Source organism: Muscardinus avellanarius (genome assembly GCF_963383645.1).
Source record: "Muscardinus avellanarius genome assembly, chromosome: 8".
NCBI classification, from domain to species: Eukaryota; Metazoa; Chordata; class Mammalia; order Rodentia; family Gliridae; genus Muscardinus; species Muscardinus avellanarius.
The window spans coordinates 11,749,735-11,776,024 of record NC_137794.1 but is presented as its reverse complement, the minus strand read 5'-3'; the positions used below and the strand labels follow the sequence as shown (position 1 = coordinate 11,776,024).

At 37.7% G+C, this 26,290-nt stretch overlaps 1 protein-coding gene and 1 pseudogene across 3 annotated transcripts in view; both read right to left on the bottom strand.

The window, feature by feature from the left end:
• Positions 1-7,400: 7,400 nt before the first annotated feature.
• Positions 7,401-7,961, bottom strand: LOC308265858 (large ribosomal subunit protein uL22-like; annotated as a pseudogene). The gene has a single exon. The product of its transcript is annotated as a large ribosomal subunit protein uL22-like (transcript).
• A 7,041-nt stretch (positions 7,962-15,002) lies between these two features.
• The window catches only part of COL21A1 (collagen type XXI alpha 1 chain), a gene marked incomplete at both ends in the record, with an annotated part of 106,342 nt that continues 95,054 nt past the window's right edge, over positions 15,003-26,290 (bottom strand). For both annotated transcript variants that reach the window (XM_080699801.1, XM_080699802.1), the window contains 8 exons: positions 15,003-15,190; positions 16,521-16,598; positions 17,373-17,573; positions 18,052-18,106; positions 18,198-18,344; positions 18,876-18,908; positions 22,433-22,477; positions 25,221-25,256. In XM_080699801.1, the coding sequence (XP_080555927.1) occupies positions 15,003-15,190; positions 16,521-16,598; positions 17,373-17,573; positions 18,052-18,106; positions 18,198-18,344; positions 18,876-18,908; positions 22,433-22,477; positions 25,221-25,256 (783 nt within the window). The remainder of the gene's footprint in view (positions 15,191-16,520; positions 16,599-17,372; positions 17,574-18,051; positions 18,107-18,197; positions 18,345-18,875; positions 18,909-22,432; positions 22,478-25,220; positions 25,257-26,290) is intronic.

Sequence of the window (26,290 nt, the reverse complement as noted above, 5' to 3'; positions counted from 1 at the left end):
ATTTCTCGTATTCTTCTTGAATTTTGTATTTTTCTTTAATTTAGAATTGCCATGGTCTTATGCTTTATAGGATTTTCTTTCTAATATAATGGGTTAGTAATTTCAGTAATATTCTTCATTGCTTTTCTGTTGTTTTTCTATGTGGAAATTTTTAGAATCTCTTGTGTTTGCTAAATATACAGTCACGTAGTTTCAAACTGTAATTGTGCAACTGGTTTATTTTTAATATCTACTTTTAATATTTTTAATATCTACTTTTAATATTTCTAAAATAATTACATAATAAATTTGGACTTTTCCTACCATAAAAAATTAAAGAATATCTAATAGTATCTATACATAAAGAGCAATTGCATTTCTATGAAGTCAAAATTATATAGAACATAGTTTATTTTGACTCAATAACAAAAATACAGATAAAATCATTAATTAGTGTTTCTCAAAACTATTACTGCTTCTGAAGAATACTTCACCATTGAGATCTTAAGAAAAACAGGATTCACTACCCACACAAGTTTCAAGATAAATACTGTGTGCGTACAAACCCATAGGCATAGACAGACACACAAAAACTGTCTAATAGTTTCCTAAAATTAATTGATTAAAGGAAAACTTTTAAAAGCAGTAAAGAAAAAATGACACATTACAAACTATAAAACAAAGCTAAATGCAACTTCAGATTTGTCAGAAATATGCAAGTCAAAATTTCTCACCAGCAGACCTACACTTCAATAATGTCAATGGAAGTTCTTTTTTTGTTTGTTTGTTTCTTTGTTTGTTTTTGTGGTACTGGGGATGAAATCCAGGGGCATTCTACCTCCAAGCTACACTCCCAGTTCTATTTTTTATTTTCCATATTGAAACAGAGTCTCACTGAGTTGCAAAGGGCCTCGCTAAGTAGCTACGGCTGGCCTCGAACCGCAATCCTCCTGTCTCAGCCTCGCGAACGCTGGGATTACAAACGTGCGTCACCATGCCTAGCTTAGGAAATTCTTTGGATGTCAAGAAAATGATAATAAATGAAAAAAAGGATATATAAATAGAATGAAGAATTCTGGCCAGATGTGATAGCACACATCTGTAATCCCAGCATTTGAGTGGTGGAGACCGGAGTATCATGGCTCATAGCCTCAGCTACTTAGCGAGGCCCTAATTAAGTAACCACTAGACATATATAGTGATTTAAGTTTAAAGAGATTTAAATTAGATTAAAATTTCAGTTCTGCAATGGCACTAGACATATGTCAAGTGATCAGAGCCACAAGGATTGCTGGCTACTAACTTGTAAACACAGACATAGAGTGATGGAGATCGCTGCAGAAGTTTCTGCTGGATAATGCTATTCTAGCAGAAAACAAAGCAAACATTTCACAATCTCAGGATAGCCAAAGGTGTCTTAAATAGAATACAAAATGCATTAAGTTACTAAAGAAAAATTAATACAATTGTACTTTATAAAATGTTTAAATTTAGCCAGGCATGGTGGTGCACGCTTGTAATCCCAGCATTTGGGAGGCTGAGACCAGAGGATCTGTTTGTGAACAGCCTCAGCTATTTAGTGAGGCCCTCTGCAACTTAGTAAGACCCTGTTTCAAAATAAAAAAATAAATAAAATAGGGCAGGGGTTGTAGCTTAGAGGTCGAATGCCCCTGGGTTTCATCCTCAGACCCACAAATGTAAATAAATAAATAAATAAATAAATAAATAAATAAATAAATAAATAAATGTTTAAATTTTATGTAGTCTTTGAAGGACTACATAAAAGTCTTTAAAGATGTAGTCTTTGAAGGACTACATAAAAATATAAACATGCGAACCACAGACTTGAAAAAATATTTGCAATGTATAACAAAAAACTTGCATCCAAGAAATAGTTACTTATAAATTAAACAATACATTTATATTCTGATACCCAGGAAAAATAAGAACATATACTCTCACAAAAAATTACAAATGAATGTTAATAGAAGTTTTTCAAAATAACCCCACATTGGAAATAACCCATCTATCTATAAAAAGGTGAATGGGTAATCAAGTGGAAATATAGTCATATAAAGGAATACTAGTTGACAACACAAACAGAATAAACTACTGACCAAAATGAGATCATGGATGAATCTTAAGAATATTATATTGTATGATGGAAGCCAAAAACAAGGGAATCCATAAACTAGTATTCCATTTTTATAAAATTCTGGGGAAAATCTAATATACAGTAACAAAAAGCAGGTCAAGAATTGTGTAGAGCAGAAAAGGGATTAAGATGATCTACATCTTAATTATTGTTGTGATTTCATGGATACATGCATTTGTCGAAGCCCATCAAAATGTATGCAGATATGGTGGCATTTTATAGTATATACATTATGCCTCAATAAAGCTAATTTTTAAAAGTTAATCAATTATGTTTATTAAATATATACAATAAACAAAATCAACTTTGGGGTTTTATTTGGGGTTTTGCATAAGCAAGAAGAAAGGAAAAAAGAAAAGAAAAACCAATTTCAGTTCTCTCCAAAACTGTAAAATAGGGAGGAAAAAATAAGTGGTTGTTTGATTTATTTTCTACTTGAAGTATCATTTGTGCAATCAGAAGTACAAAAGTATTTCAATTACTTTGCTCTCAGAATTTTTCTGAAAGTAATATTATGTAAAAATTTAATTTCACAGGCATTTAAACAGATTTTCATGTAAATACATACTTGGGAAAGAATGCTTCTTTGCCAGTTTCCAGTGCAGAAATAAGATAATACCCAGAATAAAAAATTATGTGTTTGAATATTTTTCTTTAATTTCCATGCCAAAAGGCAAGAATCTCTGATATTCAACAAACTCTTCTAGTTTCATTGGCCATTAGTTCTTTTGGAATGCAGAATTTGGCACTGGAAAACCACATTATTCCACTGACAATTATATAAGATTGTCATGCCCTCAGAGCACGAGTATTAAACCAGTAAAACATCAGAAAAAAATGAAACTGAATTACAATTTTCCTCAACAATATACGTATTTTCTCTATAACTAGAATCCATGCTTTTCCCCAAAACTGACTAATTTTCTATCTACGATTCCCCTTTTTCAAAGCATTGTATATCACATTAGCCTTGATGCTTAAAATTCTTAGAGCCTAATTATTCTATTTACTATAAAACATGTAGGATTTGGGAGGTAACAAAGATACCATGGCATTTTTTGTTTTTCACATGTTTATAAATGAAAAAATGTCTGTGTGCATTATTTTTTAGACATATAGTAAGATTCATTCACATAATTAAAACCGGTTTTCCCAGCATAAGAAAACAGATGCTTTTATTATTTTTTCCCATGGCATTACTGAATGAGTGAATTTAATGAGTAAATTCTTGATATAGAAATCATCATTTACCAGTACACACACACACACACACACACACACACACACAGTTAGCTGTAATTCTCAGAACAATGAAACTTGATTCTACACAATTTTAGTCACGTCAGATGGATTTATTCAGGGAAAAAGAAATATTATCACATATTTCAGGAAACGGACAGAGCCACAAATTGCAGTTCTACCAAAAGCAACCACAGAAGCCGCACTCTAGGCTGTGGCCGTCTGGCCCCCAGTGGGATGACAGCTTTCAGGTAGCGGGTGTTTGACTTTGCACATTTCCTATTTAGTGAGGTTAGAGCATCCCAGTGAAGAGAATTCATTAATTCTGTCATCTACAGAATGAGACAAGAAAAGTTTAGGATCGTAGTTAAGAGATGTGGTCTTGTAACTGTCAGTGTAAAGTCAAACGTGTCCCCAAACTTCAGCAACTATCCATGAGTGACAAGTTGGTAGTTAATCTCAGACCTGTAGCTCTGTTGATGATCATAAAAAGAGCCTACTGTGTGTTGGTACTTCTTACATGTTTTTAAATCATGACATTAAAAAAATGATCCTCTGAGACATTATTGCTATCTATTCTCCTTTCAAAGGTTAGAATAATGGGGCTTATCAACATTAGTTGAGGCCACATAGCTAGAAAATGGTAGCGGGAAAATCCAAATCCTGTGATGTTAAGAATTTTGAATTACTGTGTCTTATTCTTCAATTTTCTGGGAGATATTAATAGAATAGCCAATTATCAGAAATTTTCAAATAATAGTAGCTAATATTTACTACACACTATGTTCCAAGTACTCTTTTAAGAATTTGGATTTAAACACTAAGAAAACAAAGCATCCAATAACAAAATGGGCAAATGAACTAAATAGACACTTCACAAAAGAAGAAATTCAAATAGCCAATAAATGCATGAAAAAATGCTCAACATCACTGGCAATCAGGGAGATGCAAATCAAAACTACCCTGAGATTTCACCTAACTCCAACTAGAATGGCCATCATTCAAAACACAAACAACAACAGATGTTGGCGAGGATGTGGAGAAGTGGGAACTCTAAGACATTGTTGGTGGGATTGCAAATTAGTGCAACCACTTTGGAAAACAGTATGGAGAATCCTCAGAAGAATGGGAACAAACCTACCATTTGATCCAGCAATACCACTGTTGGGTATCTACCCAAAAGAAAAGAAACCAAACTACCAAACTAATGCATGTGTATCTATGTTCATAGCTGCACAATTCACCATAGCCAAACTATGGAACCAGCCAAGATTTCCATCAACAGATGAATGGATTACAAAACTGTGGGATATGTACACAATGGAATTTTACTCAGCCATCAAAAACAACTCAATTACGTCATTTTCAGGGAAATGGATGGAACTGGAGGACATTATGCTAAGTGAGATTAGTCAGGCACAAAAAAATAAGAAATCAGATGCTTTCCCTAATATGTGAGAGTTAGGGAGAAAAGAGGAGCAAACAAGACAATCTAAAAGGGGAGAAAGGAGGGGGGAAGAGGAAAATCTCTAAAGCACACAATGTACTTAAACATATCGAAGTCAATCACTAAGCCAAGCAAGGGAGGGAGGAATGGGGAGGGAATGGGGTGGGATTTGGGTAGGGGTTAAATCAGCGATGAGTACATGTTTGTACACACAAGTTTTTTACCCCAATAAGTTGTATGAATATAATGCACCAATAAAAAAAATTAAAAAAAAAGAATTTGGATTTATTAACTCACTAATATCTTAGAACGAGAATCACTCTCATTCCCCCTCTTTTATATGATCTTTATATCAATAAATATGGCTCCCAAAGAATTTTATATCAACCTTTGACAAAGAGCACTCTTCAAAATATATTTTCATACTGCACAAGGCTTGCCTTTAAACAGCTCTTTGTCTCTAGAGAGAGGGAACAAAGAACAATTGTAATAATACAGAAATAAGCCTAAAAATGTTATCCTGAGAGATCATATAGTATGTTAGTGGAGTACTTGGGTCCCCAGATTGACTTGGGTTTGTCACTCCGAATGAAACCTACAAATGACATTCCAAAAGACAGGGAAAATACAGTATTACGTCTCCTGTTCTTAACTCAGGAATAAACTAGATAAATCACAGGCAGTGAAGATGACTGCCAGATGAACACAGCCATAAAATGATTAACTGGCTTCCAGTTGCCAACTCAATGCTGTATTGCAGCATGAACTAGAGAGGGGCCATGTTCATTATTAAGACCAAAAACCCCAGCCTGCAAGCCTGGTAGATCTGGGTTTGGATTCTCAATTCGCCAGTGTCTACGAACATGAAGCTCAGTACTTTCATTTGTAAAATGAAAATATTGTTTGACTCTTAAGGAAGATGTGAATCTTAAAGGGACCTTTTAAACAGTTTTGAAGTCCCTGAATCAATAGTAGCTGTTATGAATGTCTTGGTTGTGACTTCCTAATGCGGCCATCCTTCCTTACAGAACTCAACAGGGCTCTTAAAGCCTGAAGGGGTCCATTAACATTTCATGGAGGCAGAAAACCACATTCATCTCTTTTACTCTCAGGGTGTTATTGGATACAGTGATCATTTCTTACGTGAGCTTTTGCCTCTAAAATTTTTACTAGTTTGTGTTAAAATGAACAAGAGAATCACAGTGTGATGTGGTGTAAAACTAATCAGAGCCAGCTGTCCACTCCCTTGTCCTCTTCCTGTGCGGGTATCATTTACTCCTGACATCGCTTAAAACATCTCTGCTTTTCCAGAGTCTCGACAAGGTGTGATGGGCATTTGTAAGTTCAATGAAGGATGTTCCTGGAATTCAATGTCACTGAAATGAAATGTCACTGAAATATTGTCTTAAATTTAGTTAAATATAAGCCGAGCGTGATGGCACACGTTTTTAATCCCAGCATTCGGGAGGCTGAGACAGGAGGATTGCAGTTCATGGACAGTCTCAGCTACTTAATGAGGCCCTCTGCAACTTAGTGAGACCATGTTTCAAACTAAAGAATAAAAAATAGAGCAGGGGGTATAACTCGGTGGTTGAATGCCCCTGGGTTCCATCCCCAGACCGGCACACACAAAAATTTAGTTAAATATATTATTATTATTATTCAAGGTATACTTGGGCAGGTAGATTAGAAATGATTTAGATGTTTCTAAATTTTAAAGAAAGTAAATTTAGAAAGCTTTTGCTAGTGTTTTCATATTATTTCTTTTTATCATCAAGAGAAGTGAGGTGTGTGTGTGTGGGCACACGGGGTGTTACTGAATATTGAACTCAAAAAAATTCCACCTCTGAGCTACACTTCCAGTGTTTTGTTTTGTTTTCTTTTGTTTTGTTTTGATACACAGTCTAAGTTTCTCAGAATCTCTCACTAAGCTGCTGAGGCTGGTCTCGAACCTGTGATGCTCCTGTCTCAGCTTACCAGGTACTGGAATTACAAGTTTGCTCCAACAAAAGCCATATTTATCCGAAGACTTCTTTTTCTTTCACTTTACTCCTTTGCATTAGAAAATGCTAAATCACATCAATACTTTTTGATCTAAAAATAGAAAGTTAACTTACAAGATCTATAATAAACACAACCTTCAATCATTACACTTCAATTCTTCTTCTATTTCCCTAATTTTGTTTTAATTAGAAACTTTGCTTTTCTAAACTCACAATTATATAAGTAAAGCCGGGGGGAATATTACCTATATTTCAGTCCTTCAATGTGTGAGCATAAAAAGGTCCATCTTTGAATACACACTGGTCCACTGCTGTCCTGAGAACCTCTTCTCCAGGATGAACCCATGCAAGCCCCAGCCCCTATTCACTGCTTTCTGAATAACATCAGAAGTGCATTTCCCGCCTAGGTTAGGCCTCCCCAAGTCTGAAGGATGTGCTATTTGTTGTGAGTCACCTCTCCTTTTTACTTTTGTCCCTCAATTGTGAAAAGATCAATTTTCCCCCCAAATAGTGAGCAATTCTCAAAGGCTTAATTATCCAGTAAATCTTTTTTAACATTCTTTTATTTGCATTTATTTTATGCTGAATTTATTCCTGTGCCATAAGTTTTTTGTTTCTTCAGTTTCTTCTGGGATATCATTTTCTTCCGTGCAATTTACTCTTCTGCTTTAGGACCAGTTTGCTGCTGCTTTGTGAGGATCATCTCAGTGTGGCAGGAGTTCATGCACAGGTGAATCCACCCAGGAACTCTGTAAGTTCAGCAGCACTTGCTGGGGGCTTTGTTCACCTGGATGTGTTCAAAGATCACAAAATCGACATCTAAGCTGTTAAGTTCATCCTTGCTTTCTGCATTTTTAAGCAAATGCAGCCAAAATTCAGCACTCTTTTTAAGCCCCGCCCTGCCCCACCATTTGGCCCAGGTGCACCCACCAACTCTACTTTGCATAATGTTGGAGGCTGGAGCAGCACACTCTGCTTCCTTGAAGTGACATCTTTCAGATACTTGGTGGCTTTTCCGATTTGCATATTCTCATGGCCTGGCTTTCACGGCGCCTTCTGAAAATGAACACGTAGATTTGAACCTCTTGATTTGCATGATTTTGTGGGATTGTTCTGAGTCCAGAGAGCAGCGAACCATTTTCTCAGATCCCCTCAGGCTGCTTACAGGAAAAGCCAATAAGTCTTTTTCAATACAAAAGTTTAATGAGTTTTAAGAAAACAAATTTCTGATGGTATTTCTGAAATTATATCTAATACTTCTCTTAGTTGTTATCACTTTTTGACTAGACATGTAGAAAGAGTTATTAAATACCTTTCTTAGTGTCTGGATCTGGTAATGTTTTTGTTTTACAATATTCCAGGGACCAGGGAAAGCGTTTTCTACTAATACTGTTGTATGAAAACCACAAACCAGTTTGTGAATTAGGTTACCCAAGTTCCACCCCTTTTTAATAATTCTTAAACTAAGCTCAGAGATGTGTTTAAAATTTGTGTGTGTGTGTGTTTGTGATACTGGGAACTAAGCCCAGAGGCATTCTACTTCTGAGCTACACTCCCAACTCATTATTTTTTAAATTAAAACAGAGTCTCTCTAGGTTACTGAGAGTCTTACCAGGCTGCTGAGGCTGGTCTCAAACCTGCGATTTCTCGTATCAAACTTCCAAATACTGGGATTACAAGTTGTGCCACCATACTCTGCTTGGTGTGTGTGTGTGTGTGTGTGTGTGTGTGTGTGTGTGTGTGTGTGTGTGTTTGTTTTTGTTTGTTTTTTTGATGGTACTGGGGTTCCTGGAAGCCCTTCTACCTCCGGGCTACACTCCGAGACCTAGTACCTATTTTATATTTTATTTGGAAACAGGGTCTCTTAAGCCAGCAAGGCTGGCTCCGAACCAGCCAGATCCTCCTTCTCCGCCTCCCAAGTGCGGGGATTACAAGCGTGTGCCACCACGCCCGGCATCAGCTTGTTTTTATTAATTACCACTAAATTAATCATGAGAAGAAATAGGGAGAATCACTTAATCCAGGGAGTAAAAACTGGTTTTAGTTCTCAAAGGAGAGGAAAGTAATGACTCAGTCTTTGGACACAGGACTTAAAATTGGACCCTTATTTCCCTAATTCCTATATAACCACAGAAAATCTGTACCTGGGTTTCTTTAATATGTAAAATGCATAAAATTTACATATTTATATAGTTGATTCCAAGATTAATAATAGTATTATTAAAGTTATGAATTTCAGTTTGTTGTTCCAAAAGCCCTAGAAGAGGTCACAGATAGAAAAAAAAAATCCATTTCAAACAGATTTTCTTCTAAATCCAACCCCCTACACAGAACCTTATTTTTTCCTCTATTCTCCAGACCCCGTATTCTCACTACTTGAACATTACAGAGCAAGAAAAATTGTACCTAAGATTCTTGTATTCCTCCAGGCAACCACTTAAAATTACTGCCTCATCCTCTATTATAAGTTTTTAGCTCTAAAACTTCTATTTATCATTTCTGGTTTAAGAGTTTTAGTGTTTCTTCCTAGAACTTAAATCATCTGAGGAGGTTGGAGGGTTTCTTTTTATCTTAAACAATTAATGCGATTGACAGGCGATTTCCAGCCAAGATGACACCCATTACACAAACTTTCAGCTCCACATCAAACATAGTTCACTTTACTTTAACTTCATAATTAGAAAGCCCATCCATCGCATCCATAACACATGGGCTGCTGAGAAATGCCCCTGGGCTTTTTACATTAGATGTTCCTAAAGGGCCAGAGCAGGAGAAAAGTAATGTCCTCTTGAATCCACAAGCCTCCCAGAGAAAGAGAAGGGATTCACTTCCCTGTTAGAATGCAGTGTGAATAAGAGGGGAGGACCCTGGTCACCATCACAGTTAGAGGCAGAAAACAGGTTGACTTGTTTTTCTACAGCCAAAACCTGATATGTATACTTTTCCACTCACATTTAAATCACAATATTCTTTTTTTTTTTTTTTTTTTTTGGTGGTACTGGGGGTGGAACGGGCTTTCTATCCCCGGCCTACATTCCCAGACCTATTTTATATTTTATATTTTATTTGGAAACAGCGCCTCACTAAGTTGCTGAGAGCCTCACTAAGTAGCTGTGGCTGGCTTTGAACCTGTGCGATCCTCCTGTCTCAGCTTGGAGGTAGAATTCCCCTGGGTTCTATCCCCAGTACCACACACAAAAAAAGTAAATGAAACATAAATATAGGACTTTTGACATGTATTTATTTGAAATTCCTGTGTGAAAATTGTTGGGGAAAGCACAACACAGGACTAACCTAGTGAGTTATCATTACAGTGATATTCCTTGCCTCAAATGTGTTGTTTGGTTAAAAATGAGAAGGTCCGTGGAAATTTTAAGTTTTGTGAAAACATCCTGGAGAGAGACCTTTGCGGCTCTTTAACGTGTGTGCTCATTTCTGGTCTTTTCCCTTAAGCCTCAGAGAAGACTATATATATATATATATATATATATATATATATATATATATATATATATATAGAGAGAGAGAGAGAGAGAGAGAGAGAGAGAGAGAGAGAGAGAGAAACATAGAGACAGACAGACACTTATGTGTTTTGCTGCCCTCTACTGGAGATCAAATAATGAGTTTCAGCTCCATTTCAACTGAAAATGTTTTTATGATAGAAATAAAGTACCTCGCAAATTTTAAGTACTAGGAAAAATTACAGTGTCTCAAGACTACATCCGAAGGGGTTTATTTTCCCTAAATTGTTCCTACATTACGTTTAGATCAAGATGGTCAAAATATGGCAAAAAATTTTACTGAGGATTATGTTTTTGTTTCTGTTTTTGTTTTTTGGTATGGGGGAGTGAGCCCAGAAACATTCTACCTCCGAGCTACAACCCCAACCCTTATTTTATATGTTGCAACAGGGCCTCCCTCAGTTGCCGAGGCCCTCGCTAAGTTGCTGAGGGCCTCCTTGCTCAGTTGCAGAGACTAGCTTCAAAACTGCAATCCACCAGACCCTGCAGAAATGTCCTTACTTTTCACACTGAGAGATTCATTCTGAATGGCAGTGAACAGATTAACTTTATTCAGTCTCAGTTACACATATAAAATATTTTGAAAATGTTCTTAAATGTCTCACCCTTGCCAGGTCAGGTGGCCTATGCCTATAATCCCAGTATTTGGAAGAATTAGACATGAGGATCACAGGTTCAAGGCTGGTCCCAGCAATTTTGCAAGATGCCATTTCAAAATTCAAAAAGAAAAAAAGGAGGGTGGGGCTTTGAGGTAGAATGTTCTTGGGTTCAATCCCCAGTACCAAGAAAGAAAGAAAGAAAGAAAGAAAGAAAGAAAGAAAGAAAGAAAGAAAGTTTCATTCTGATTATTTTCTACCCCCTCGTGGTCCTTGGTTCTAATATGACTTCTTAATATGACTTCTGGTATAAAGTCTACGGTAGCTTGGTGCATTGAGATGAGAGGATCGCAGGTTCAAGGCCAGCCTCAGCAAGTTAAGCCCTTGGCAACTCAGTGAAACCCTGTTTCAAAATAAAAATTTTAAATAGGGCTGGGGGTATAGCTCAGAAGTAGAATACACCCAAGTTTAACTCCCAGTACAAAAAATAAATAATTATTTTATGACTCTTTTCCGCTGATTATTGTTTCATCTCAATCCTATAATGCTGAGGTAAGTAGTATTAATATCTCCATTTAACACATGAAGAAATTCAAGCACAATGAGGTAAATAAACTTTCTGAAGATTCACAGGTACAGAGTATGCATTTGAACCCAGGCAATCACGTGAAGAAGTGGCATTCTTAATGACCCCCAAGGCCTCATGTTTATCTCAGTACTGATGAGCTCTTATGGAGCAAAAAATGTAGTTGGCAGGACCAAAGTACTCAATTAACCATTCCTAAAAATCAGGGCATTGTGAGTGGGTCAAAAATTTACCCAAGGCAAAAATATATTGGGACGTACCATGATAAATTACAGAAACAGTTCATCTTGACACATCAATTTTAAAAAGAGAGAGAAGGAAAATAAATGCTGTTTATTTCCCATAGATTTTACTGTTCTGAGGATTCCCGTGGTTTTCCGAAGACTCTCTTGCCTTGGCTCATCTTCACTATGTTTCTGAGATTCGATGATGCTAATGCTGCCTGGCCTTTTCCAATTCAATTTACCATTGTTGTTTGGGAGTGGATTCTCCACCTACCCTCTGATCAGTTAGCCTGAACATCTACGACAAATTATCACAGACTGACTGGCTTAAGCAACAGGAATTTATTTTCACACTGTTCCAAAGGCCGGAAGTTAGACAGCAGGGAGGCAGTGCCTTTGGGTTGTAAGGGGCCTCTGCGTGGCTATGTGCTCAAGGGCAATCTCTTTCTCTTCTTATAAAGCCATCAATTATATCCTACCTGAACAGAACCCCATGATTATAACCTCATTTAACCTTTTTTTTTTTTTTTGGTACCAGGGGCATTCTACCTCAGTGCTACACCCAAGATCTTGCTAAGTTGCCGAGGGTCTCAGTAAGTTATTGAGACTGTTCCCAAACCTGCAATCCTCCTGTCTCAGCCTCCCAAGCACTATAGAATTACAGGCATGCGCCACCATGCTTAGCTTTCATTTCATCTTATTATCTTCAAGAAGCCCTATCTCTGAATCCAGTTACACTGGCGGTCGGGACTGCCACATCGGAATCGGAGGGGATATACAATGGAGTCTATGGCATCATCTTCTGTATTTCTATAGCACTTCTCAGTATGAATCACCTGTTTTGAGTCACCTGTTTACTCTCCTGGATCTCATTAAACATCTCTTTGGCCAGATTCTAATTATGCTGCCGTTTAATCCCTGGATAATAGCACCTGGCACTTAGTGGCTAGGTGGTAAATGCTGGGTGAATGAATGAAGGCAGGATCCCAACCACCTGGAGCAGACGTCACAGGTCTCTTTATTCACCATTAGGTCCAGTGAGCGAAGCTTCAGGTCTGAGCCCCAAATGGTGTCACCGTACAGATTACATAGCCCCAGAGAGACAGGTTCTGATTCAGTCAATAACAGGCAGGGGTACCAATACAGGAACTCAGGTTAGGTTTTATTTCAGCTTCCTGAGCTAGATTTCATATATTAGCCTCCATGTAGCTGGGACTGGGTGGCACCATCTTGCTGGACTTACCTGCCTTAGCGTGTGGTCTTGGCTGCCCAGTGAGGCTCGGCTTTATGCACCTCAGTGGAGGCCTGAGAAGAAAGCTTTATTCTTCTATCTAATCCTTGGGCTTTAAGCCAAGAGTCATCTTCAAAGACACAGCCGGGCTCCTGCCTTGCAGTTACCGCCAAAGTCCTCATCAAAGTGCTAGAATTTGCATGTCAACAAAGCTGAACATCGATCAGCAGCCATGACTGGGCAGAAAACAGGTTCAAGAGAGGAAGGAGCGCATCAACTAAATTTTTAAGTTCTTATTTTGGATGAAACAATTATTTAAAAACAGGGTAAGCCGGGCGTGGTGGCGCACACTTGTAATCCCAGCATTCGGGAGGCTGAGACCTGGAGGACTGAGGTTCACAGACAGCCTCAGCTACTTAGTGAGGCCCTCTGCAACTCAGTGAGACCTGGTTTCAAAATAAAGAATAAAAAATAGGGCGGCGGGGGGGGGGTGTAGCTCGGAGGTCAAATGCCCCTGGGTTCCATCCCCAGACCCACAAAAAAAAAAACAAAAAAAAAACAGGGTAATTATAGTCATCAAATAAGTGATAATATGTTAGTGTACCCAGCAATGAATTAAAACTAAATTTTAAAAATTGACCAAAATCAGGCCCGCACAAAACTTTATTGTCCTCTGAATAGCAAGCATATAACATAATTTTGAGCATGGCAAAGAAAAGATTTTGAATCCTGTTCATTACAAAAGCATATTCAGTACAATACACAGAGACTCTCCATAATATTTTTATGTTTGCTAAAGATAGGAAAACACACTGGGATTTACTGAATAAACCTTCCCTTTCAACTAAAGCATTTATCCCCCATGGGCTTTGCTACAGTGAACACTAACATACACAAACATACACATATAATAAGTAAAATGGAAAATGAAGGCATACATCAAACATTCCAATTAGCCAGCAAGCATGCAGTCTTTTGAGCTTTCGAACTTAGAGCTTAAAACACATCGTACTATGTTTTAATGTTAGATAATTTTGACCATTCCCAATGTATGTAATAGTCTTCTCTTAGCACGATCGTTGATCTTATTTTAGAATTTGAAAATGAAATAAGAAACGCTCTTATTCAGAGGTGATACTCAAACACTGAATAAGTAGTCCACGGGTCCCCACCAATAGGTACAGACACTGAAGGGCTAACATGGTGATACATTCCTGACTCAGTATTCCTGGGGGATTGGTTCTGGGACCCCCACCTCCACCCTACAAATACCAAATCCACAGTTGCTTCAGTTCTCTATATACGATGGCAGAGTGTTTGCATGTAGGCTATGCACATTTTGATTAACCATCTCTGAATTACTTATAATAACTAAAGCAGGTCAATGCTACGTAAATAGTTCTACCATATTGTTTAGGAAATAATGATGAGGGGGGGAAAGATCTGTACATGTTCAGTACAGGCACATTAGTTTTCATTTATTTTCATTCTTTGGTTGGTTGAATCTGTGGATGCAAAAAACTCACATAAGCAGAGATACGGCCATACTGTCCATCCCAGCTGAATATCAGCCCCAAGCTTATCTCCAGTAACCTGACACTTAATGGCTAAGGTAGACATACGAGCTATGAGACAGGCAACATGAAATGCACACGAACATGAACTCGAACTCAAATCCCTACTGCCTGGAGACTGAATGTGAACTGTTTCACAGTGACTACGATTGACTGGCGAACCGGCAGTGGTGGACTTTATACTCAACCTTGATGAAAACAAATGGCCTTTACAAGGAGCCCTTGAGTTTTCATTAATGCCACTCGTCCCAAGGCTCCAAACTGTGGAGGAGCCTTCAAAATCAGTATATGCGGCCTCATGTTTTTTTCTTGAAGAAAACAAATTCAAACACCGAGGTACGTTAGTTTCTTTTCAAGGGATTACTGCTGGTTATCTTCCTGAGATGCAAAAGACCACATACACACAGAAGAGCACCATCCCTGGGTTGCTGAGTGAGGCACCCGATGCTAATAGTTTGGTCCTTTTCTGAATGGATCTCTCCCAACAATGACACTAAAACACAGCGACGGATCACAGATGCCCGGAGGGCCTGGCTGCCCCTGGATTCCAGGTTTGCCGTGGTCGCCATCTTTGCCAGGGATGCCGGGGTCTCCTGGTGGACCTTCTTTGCTTATTCCAGGAGGGCCCTCTGGACCTAAGGTGGGACGTCAACAATGTGCAAAGAAAGAGACGGTGAAGTAGCTGATTTCACGAGAAATTCATACTGAATAATCGTTTGAACATTTTAAGTTTGTACCAAGCCCCTTTCTAATTCTACATGGACTCTACTTTGAAAAGGAACCATAAAAAATAATCAGTAACTTCTGTAAACATAGGTTTGCCCGAATCATTGTTACTGATTAAGACACTGAGCTAACATTTTAATGTGCAGTCTTATGGACTATCCGAACTAACTTCCTTTCTTCCTTCCTTTTTGTGGTGCTGGGAATTAACCCAGGGGTGTTCTACCTCTGAGCCACACCCCAGACCTATGTTATTTGTTGATTTATTTTGAAACAGGTCTCATTAAGCTGCTGAAGGCTTTGCTAAATTATTGTCCTTAAACTTGAGATGCCTCCTAAGTAATGGGACTCTAGATATGTGTCACTTGCCCTGCCAAACTGATTTCTACCTTTCAGTCAATCTTTTGACAATATCATGCTAAATTATCAAATGGTATTCAGGTAAGCCAAAGCTCAAATAAAGTGATTTTGTGTCACATTTGCAATAAAAATGACTATTTCCATTATACAGTTGGGGGGAAAGAATCTAAGGATTAAATCCAGGGGATTTCTACCTCTGAACTCCACCTCTATCCCTATTTTATTTTTTTATTTTGAAACAGAATCGTGCTAAGTTGCTGAGGAACTCACTGAATAGTGGAGGTGGGCCTTGAACCTGTGATCTTCCTGTTTCAGCCTCCCAAGTACCGGGACTACAAGTATACAACACCGCATCTGGCTTCCATACTACATATCTTTTATATTTTACAAATAAATACATTGTCATTATCATAATATAATTGTCATCAATACACACGGACATTATCGCATTAATTCTACCATGTGTGAAAGTGCAGGGTGTCACCATGGCAGTAAGCTTCTTTTCCCATATCACAATTGCCTTCTGGTCTGTTCTCTCAAAGGTGCTGATGTAACTACAGTCTGGTTAATCCAATTAATATACCTAAGGAGAGTTCATTCAGGATATTAGATTTTTAAAGTTGGTGGTTCGTTGGGTATGGTGGTGTACGCATGCAATTCTAGTACTTAGGAGGCTGAGACAGGAGGTGCACAGGTTCAAGCAAGGCCCTTGGTGACTTAATGAGATCTTATTTCAATATTTAAAAAAAGTAAAATGACTCAGAGGTAGAATGGCTCTGTGTTCTATCCCCAGTACCTCAGTAAATAAACAAACAAATAAACAAATGTGATGATTCAAAAGAAAAAGTAAAGCAACACTTACAAGCACATAGCAGTTCTTACCTGGGGGACCAGGAGGACCTTGGTCTCCAGGGTACCCAAACCCTTGGCTTCCCTTGGCCCCGTTTCTCCCTGGAAGACCTGCAGAGTGTCACACGTGGCTGTAAGCTTACTTTCCTACATCACCACCACCTTGGGGATTGTTCTCTCAATAGATACACATTGAAAGAAAATCTGTTTAAAAATAGCTTGCCATCTATTTTTGAAGTGGTACAATTTTTGAAGCAAATTTTTTTAACCTCATCAGTGTTCTATATGAAAGTTTTAACAGGAATTAAATATTAAGAAAAGGCAATAGTTTGCACTTATTTGTTGTGTTCATTGTTGTTTTTTATTATTTTTTAAAATGTCTAAATTGCTCACATACTATTAAATAAAAAGAGAAGAATTACCAGCAACATTTTACATAAAATTTCAAAGCCAAAGAGAAGTGAACTCTTGGGCTATTAACTATGTAAGTAAACTAAGTTGTCACTAGGAAGTTAGGCTGCAAAACATAATTTTTCTCATAATAAATTTTTAAATAAGGTAACTATGCCTGAATTTACCAAAATAAAAAAGAGAAATAGTGCCTGTGATTTTTTTAAAAGACCTTGACAAAATCAACTAAAATATCTAAATGTGTTGTTAGAATCTCTAACCTCAAATATTCATAATTTTAATCTGTCTACTTTTGAACATTGCTTAAAGAAGAGGGAACAATTGTTCTTTTACATGTTAACAAATTATTTAAAGGCTCGGAGGTTTTATACTTTCTTATTTTTTGGTAATGAAAACAAAGAGAGAAAAAAAAAACAACCTGGACTACAAAAGGTCCCTTTTTTATTCATTTGCTTATTCAAATAAATTAAGTACCTTTTAATCCTCTGGCACCTGGGCGCCCAGGAATACCCATCAGTCCAGGAACACCATCTCTTCCTGGCAACCCAGGAACTCCTCGGGGACCTTCAGGGCCTATAGGACCTGGAGGCCCAGGAATACCAGGTGAACCATGTTGGGACTGGCAGTGATCACAGTTTTGAATTCTTCCACTCTGAAGTAAGATTGGTAGCTGGGCTTAAAAACAAAACAAAAAGCCCCCCACTTTTGTGTTTAAAGGATAAGGTAGAGGTCATATTTCTAATAAATTTTTAAATTTATAGAAAAAATCCATAGCCACTGAATATGTATATATCTCTTAGTCAATAATTTCATCTCTAGGACTTTACAGAAACAGTCATTGCTCTCTGCAATAATTTTACTCTAGCAACTGCCTAAAATTGGGGAAAAGTGAAAGCACCCTAAAAGAAATTTGTAAATTTACAGACCTTCATATTTAGGAATTAAGTCTCCAAGAATCATGTTAGAAAAATTTAATGGTAAAATAATGACAAATTAAAAATTATAAGAGTACATGCATATCCCAAAAAAGTTTGGATCATAAATGTCTATTTTCTTCTTTATCTTAGTTATACTGTCTACAGTTTCTACCAAGAAACTGTATTACTTTCGTGCTTTGAAAGCAGTTCTTGAAAACTGTAGGTTTGAGACTTACCTCTTAAGACATCTGTGCACACTTGACGAATAAATTGTTCTGAAAATTCTCTTCCCTGCATCAAATTATTAGGGGTTATAACATGTGTGTACTGGGTGAAAAGCAACGAACAGTAAAAACGGTGGAAGCAGCAGCAGCATACGTACGGGCTTTCCATCCAGTCCCGGAGGCCCCTGAGGGCCTGGTTCCCCCGGTGGGCCCGTGGGACCCGCAGGCCCCATCGGGCCGTCCAGCCCAGAGTCTCCTTTCGGTCCAACAGAACCCCTGATACCAGGCTCGCCCCTTTCACCTCTCTAAAGCCAAAATAAATCTCTAAAAGTTCTATTTACATATTTGAGAAGGCAAAATTTCATAAGGAAATGCAAATATGTACATAGTTATGTATAAAATACATGGGAAATACTGTCATTGACTGGGCAGGAATTTTTGTATCATCTTAATTATCATTTATCCACCTAACCAGCCCTACAAACACTCACTGTTCTCTGAGCGTACTGTGGAAGCCATTTGTACAGTTCAAGAGCTACAATGGCCTAGCCCTGTTCCCACAGAGCTTGCATTATAGTGGGACAAATACAGAGATTGCACAGTATTTTTTTTTTAAATGTAGCTCCCAGTATGGAAGCATAAGCAATGATATGAACAAATATGTGACATTTCATATCTAATTCAGAATATTCATATTATAAAATCACTAATTAGCAGCATCTATTGAAGAACATAAAAGATATTTTCTATTTTGTAACATAAAAATCTGGATTCACAGGGACCGAAAACCCACGCAATAAGGACTAGACGAAGGGAATATATGTAAAACATCGTACCTCTCCTTTTGCACCGTGATGGCCTTGAATTCCCTTTGAAAATTAATAGAAGAAAACTGTAACAAATGTGTAAGTCACAGTGCTATTATATAGCATGCAGCTTTTACCACATATTTAATCAAACTTGAATTCTCAGTTTGGAAGCTATTGATGAATTAATGTCCCAAATATACACATAAATGTTTTTGCCTTTTTAAAGGAGGCTAATGGCTTGAAAATATGTATGTTGTCTGGATAATTTTTTTATTTTCATATCAGGTATAAATTATTTCATATACTCTAGGTCAAATCATGTAAATTAGAATGGAATTATACTGGATGTAAAATATATTACCACTTAAAGAAAAATGAACACCCAAATCAAATTAAATACAAGGCATATTTATTCTTTTATTCTGTGATTCAAATAGTCTATTTTTCCAAATTCATGTTCTTAAGATTAAAATTTGCTTGAATACTATTGATAAAGGATAAGTTAAAGCAAGGATACCATTAAAAACAATCAATTAGAGAGAAAATGCCTAGCTTTCCTGAGCCTAAACTGTTCACTGCTGGTAATTAAGAGATTAGAGAAGAAGTATTTTGTAAAATACAATACAATCACCAGGGAGCTGCTCACTCAGCATTATAATTTCTAGATACAGGTAGAGGGCTCTATTAAGGTCTTTCCCACTCATTTCTTTCACATATTTATTCCAATGACACATAATCGATCATAAGAACTCTCAGAAAAGCAGTCATCATACAGCATTCAGCAGCTCAAGGTGAAATTTCATATACAACATTCACATAAAGTTTGAGATGGTATCTATCATTTGATTTGTTTCCATTAAAAATGGATATTCAAAATAAAAGAAGGGAAAAATTAAGTAAAATCAATATTTGTAATAAAAGAAGCAAAGAGATCCCCATAATAAAATGTAAGCATAAAACTGCCAAATATTTTGTTTTCACATAAAAGTCTACTATTGGTTGAGTATCTATGGCCTGAAAATCAGAAGTGGTCTGAAATATAAAACTTTTTATTATCTTTTTTATTTTATATCTTTTAGATTATTTTTGCTTATTATTTGATGTCATATTGGAAAATCCCATACATTATCTCCTGTGAAACTTTTGGGTTTTGTACAACATTAATAAAAAATACTCTATAAATTTGCTTTTGGCTATGTGTCTAAGTTTTTATTATTTCATTCATTCATTCATTTTTTAGTACTGGGGATGGAACTCAGGAGCATTCTACCTCCAAGCTACACCCCAGCCCTATTTTTTATTCTTTATTTTGAAAAAGGGTCTCTCTGAGTTGCAGAGGGCCTCACTAAGTAGCTGAGGCTGTCCGAGAACCCCGATCCTCCGGTCTCAGCTTCCCAAATACTGAGATTACAAGTGTGCACCACCACACCCGGCTAAAGTGTTTATGAAACCTAAATGAATCTTATGTTTAGACCTGAGTCCCATACCCCAAATATCTCATTATATATATTCAAATATTCCAACATCAAAAATCAAAAATCTTGAAATATAGCTAGTGCCAAGTATTTTGGCTAAAGAATACTCAGCCAGTAGTGAGGCTTGTTTTTGAAGAAATGCAGAGGCCACTCCTACCAGACATAATCCTACAACTGGAGTCAATGTTAAGAGGGAAGACAAAATAGTGAGTGTCCTGGATGAGAAATGAATTAGAAATGGAATTAAAAACAGCTGTCATCTGAGAACCCACTAAGATGATGTCGTGAGGGAAACATTTAGCGGGACTCCATTCACAAAGTGAGAGCCAAAAATGGTCCACATGCAGCTCTTGGTTGGATGGCAGGTAACTGAGGCTTCTATGTGAAGAGTCTGGGATGACTACATGGCTTCTGAGCAATAGCCCCCTCCAACCGGGGCACCGCACATCGGCCTCAGCACTTCCAATAAACACCAAGCGGAAGCTTTCTAGTCTTAGTGGAACACATTATTTTCTTTGAGATGTGAGAAAATAACCAGTTAGCAGACCACGGAGGAGGAACCGGCCAGAAGCCAGTGAGTTGTGCTAAATCTGAGCTCCAGTTCCAAAGGACACATCTTCCTCTTCAGTTATCAGGAAGAATTTTCAGTGAAGGGCTTTGGTTAGAAAGGTTGAATGATGTGTGTGGAGTTTCCATGGAAACAGGTGCTTATAGATATTGTGTGACTAATTCAGGAAAACTGAGGGGGACAGTCTGCCTTGCCAGACCGGGGCAGGAACAGAGTTGGCTGTGTCATCTTTAGGGTTCAGCTCAGTTGAAGAGCACCAAAACTAAAAGATATTCTTTGTGTGTGTGTTCGGTACTGGGGATGGAACCCAGGGGCGTTCTACCTCTGAGATATACCCCCAACCCTGTTATTTATTCTTTATTTTTTTTTTGAAACAAGGTCTCACTGAATTGCAAAGGACCTCACTAAGTAGCTGAGGCTGTCTGTGAACAGCTATCCTCCTGTCTCAGCCTCTCAAATGCTGGGATTACAAGTGTGCGCCACCGCGCCCGGCTCCTAAAAGATAATCTTTATTAAATGAAATTGTATACAGGCCAACTCAGTTCCTTTCTCTTCTGAGGCAGAAATAAATTTGGCTCTTATTGGTAGCTTCTAAACTCCTAACCCCCTAATGCCTAGCAGTTCCTTCAGTATTACAGACAACCTTGAGGCAAACGCTCTGCCCATGGGCTCAGTATTCCTCCAAGTGAAGGATACAGAGACCTCAGTCCCTGGAGATGCTGCTACATGGTTGTATCCTTCTATCTCCAGAGCCAGCGCAACTGTTGAATCTTTCTCCTCCCCAAACTTGGAGCAAGATCACCCCCTGGAAGGACACACACACACACACACACACACACACACACACACACACACACCTTGGCTTCAGTCCAGACCAGTGGGAACCGAGCTCAACTCTCTAAAGTAAAAGGTACCAGGGCAGCAAACATGCTATAAAACTATCAATTACTCTGTGTCTGCCTTATACAATCTCACAGGTCACGTGGCAACATCACTGGAACATTATCTGGCAAGAGAACAGTCCAGGGAGAAGCAGAACAACCCTGCTACATACCTGTTTCACAACATGGTACCTCAGGATAGCATCTTAGTAAGCCTCTGGAGTAGTCAGTTATATCTCTAAGCAGACTAGAGGGGAACAAGCTCATTTTTCTACTGTATGTGGTTCACATTTCAAGAAGAAAACCAAAATTAAACAGCAGTGAGGGAGATGTTGTCCTGGTGTAGCTAGCACCTGCTGGCCAGTAACTGCTCACAGAAATAGGCGGAATTCTACCTTCAATCATTTCTTGGCCAGAAGAAAGCACCGAAAACTAAGTTCCACTGTCACAAATTTTACCAGATTAATAAAATGAAAATATAAAACACAAAGCTCTTATCATCATCGGCTAGCATTATCATCCTTGTATGATTACAATGTGTGTTATAGCTACCCTTTCCCCACTTGTTTTTTTTTAATTTAAAAGTGATTTTATCCATGTGTGGGCCAGTTATATGGTTGATTTATTTATTTTTTTAATCAAAGGAAAAAAGAAACATACCTGCTGCCCTGGAATCCCTTGTCTTCCAGTTTCTCCCTTTTGACCCTTTAAAATTTAATTAACATTAATGATAAGTTTGATTAATGATAATGATCTCATAAACCATATGAATTATGTTGATACCTTGAAGTCTAAAAGAAATGTCACAAAAGCAGTGACACAAATATATAAATTAAATGAGGGAGGAGAAAGAAACTCAGAGAAGAAGTAAGAAGAAAGTCAATCTAATCTTCATGTTAAATACAGACAAGGAACGAACTACTACAAAGAGGATGTAAGTAATTTTAGACAATGAGGATATTGTATTGGATCCATATTAATAGCATAAAATAGTTTGTTTTTGCTTTATGCTGTACTGGGGATTGAAAACAGGTGTGTGCCCACACTAAGCAAGCACTTCACGAGGCTATAGCATCAGACCATAGAAATGGTTTTAAAATCCAATGGATGATGACATTTTAAAACTTTGATAACACAGTTATGTTCAGTGTTGACCATCTTTAAAATTTCCTTAAAATTTAAAAGAGGAACTGGGCCCAGTGGCACACACCTGTAATCCCAGTACTTAGGTGGCTGAGATGAGAATCGCAGGTTCCAGGCCAGCCTAAGCAACTTAGTGAGACCCTGTTTCAAACATGTAATTTCATCTTAAAAAGGGACTGGATGCAGATTGGGGGTAGAATGCCCCTGGGTTCAATCCCTAGTGCTCTCTTTAGTTTTTTTTTTTTTTTTTTTGAAACAGGGTCTCACTAAGTTGCCAAGAGCCTCAATAAGTTGCTGAGACTGGCTGTGAACCTGAGATCCTCCTGTCTCAGCCTCTCAAATACAAGGATTATAAGTGTGCACCATTGGTGCACCAGCTGAAGACTTTTACATGAGGAAAAAAAGAGGAGAAAAAAATGAAAGAGCTACACAAATTATTAAAAAGCTACTTAATGATTATTTTGGGATTTCTGCCACATATAAAACATTCTGCCAGGCTCAGAAGCCCTACTTCTACCTTCTATTGGCCAAGATCATTAGACTTTTTAGATGCCTGGATAATACAATCAATGAATGGATCACAGTCCAATATCCCCAGTATTTATTAAGCAGAAATTCCCAATATTTATTTGCTAGCACTTAGGGATGCAGAAACAATGGTATCATCATTGCCTTCAAATTGGTTACTGTGTGATGGGAAAAATAAGCGATGATAGCAAGAAATAGTGTCTGATAAGTATACAATGTATAATTAGATATCTGGGCTAGACACTGTTGGAACTTAGAAGGGGTATCTGACACAGAGGGCAGGGATGACGACACCCCTTGGGGACAGCCTTGAGAGGGAATAAGAGGTGACCATTCAGATTTTAGAGCAAAGTACGTGGGTGGGCCAAGGAGGTCAGGCATGGGCCAAGGCAAGCAGAGATATTTGGCTAGAACAGCTGAGAAGACATGGATAATAATGGCAGAGTGACAAGAAATTGTGTGTGTGTGTGTGTGTGTGTGTGTGTTACTGTATTAAAACAAAACTCCAAGATTTGCAGTAGAAAACTCTCTGAAAACTAACTGAATTTTGTCATGTTACTCTAAAAGATGTCACACATATTATGAAGAATAAATTCATGAGTAGACTTTTGAACTTGGCAGACTGTCCCTATTATGACTTTAATTTGAGGGTTTTTTTCTGATGTCTTCCTGATTTTATGTTTGTGAAATGGTTCAAAGTGTTTTTCTTTTTACTGTAAGCTTATTCTGCATACCAGAGTTCAGCCATTGTAACTGAGCTATGTAATCCTTTGTATAATTTTTTATTTCATGGGTCTCTGGTGTACCACTGAGCTACACCCAGTGTTTTAATTTTTTTAAGTTTGAAATTTAAGATTCCTCTAAATTACTGCATGCGGGTAGTAAGTGAACCTCCAATCTTCCTGTCTCGGTCTCCCAGGAGCCAGGATTACAGGTGGGCACCACCAAGCCTACCTTAAGCTTTGTAGTCTAAAAATGTCATTAAAATACTACCTGGATGCTAAGCTTGTAACTTATTTGGAGTACTGGTTACAAATAAAACCAACCAACAAAAATTTATTTCAAATAAGTGTGTCATTGATTCAACTAATGGTTTCATGGGTCATTCAATTAATGACAAAACCCCACACTACAGTCACTTAATTGAATCGAGGTGAAACTCTCTTTTCTTCCAGACAAGTTCTACTCTTTGCTTTGTTCCTAAGACACTCCAGACAAATGCTTTTCTAAACTGCCTTAGGTTTCTTCAGGATAATATAATCTTCTGGTATAAATTCTCCCTCCAGAGATTAGATGAATGTGCTTTAGAGTTGATTCCTATGGCTTCTCATCAATTTTTTTTTTTTTTTTTGGTAGTACTGGGGTTCCTGGAAGCCCTTCTACCTCCGGGCTACACTCCCAGACCTATTTTTTACATTTTCATTTTGGAAACAGGGTCTCCTAAATCAGCGCGCGCGGCTGGCTTCGAACCTGCGCGATCCTCCTGTCTCTGCCTCCCAAGCGCGGGGATTACAAGCGTGTGCCACCACGCCCGGCTCATCAATTTTTATAGGTGCCAGATAAATGTAATAAGATTTATGTCATCATTTGTTGACTCATTGGGTTTTTAAGATTTTTACAGTAGCAAAGTGTAAAAAAAAAGTCCTTGAAGCTAGATTCAATGTTGTGTGAAGAACTCAGAAGCAAAAGGAAAGAGATAGGATTTAACAATTAGATATTGATGGTAAAAGAGAATGACAAAGCCCTGATTTTATTGTTAGCCAAAACCCAAACATACCTGAATGCCTCTTTCACCTTCATTTCCTTTATCCCCCTACAAAAAAGCAGTTAATGTGAATTATAATCTAACATATCCTATATCTTTTTAAAACTAGGCACATCTTTCTTTAGCAGAGAAAAAGACAATATCTCATGCAAATTCCCATAATGTCTCCATGTACGGAAGCTGGCTCCTACCACAATAGTTGGGAAGACAGTAAAACCATGCTATGTCAAAATAATGTTCTCAAAGAACACTCTCCCATGCTCCTACATTTGACAGCAAATTTCCCACAATTTCTTTGACCAGGAAGAACACTTTTTGTAATGTTCATAGTCTGAGGTTAAACAAAATAACAAAAGAGGGTTTATTTGAAAAAAAAAAATAAACCAGTGTTTTATAAACTCAAACTGAAAATCTTCCATTAAGCTAATGGCAGTCACAGTTTATAGGAAACAATGACAAAATGAAACACAAAGTTGTTTAAATGATATTTTAAAAAACAAATGCTTAAAATGAGCTTTTGCAGGAAAATTCATATCCCATAATAATAAGTTTCATAGCATTTCTCAGCTGGAAGGGAAATAAGAGACCAGTCAGTAAAATATCCTCATGTTTATAGACATAAACTGCAGAGCATGAAAGGTAAGCATTTGCTCAAAGCTGGACTTGGACACTGTTTTCAAATTTCCTTCCTACCTCGCCACATTTAATATGTGTTCAAGTTTACAGTAAATGTGCATTTTCTTCTGCAAAACAAGTTTTTTAGTAAGGAAATCCTCTGAAGCTCAAACACATAATCACAGTACATTGAATTAACATTCATGAGGACTGACATTAAATTGCTGCTATAAAGGTTGACGGTGTCTCTGCAAGTGCTGTGTCCTGCTTATCACAGCAAGAAGGTCAAGAACCAGCACACTTGTAATCCTAGTATTTGGGAGGTTAACACAGATAGATCGCAGGTTTGAAGCCAGCCTCGGGAGCTTAGCAAGACCTTGTTAGAAGAAAAGAGGTTATAAAGGGCTGGGGGTATAGTTTAGTGGTAGTATGCTCTTGGGTTAAGTCCCCAGCATCACAAAACAAAG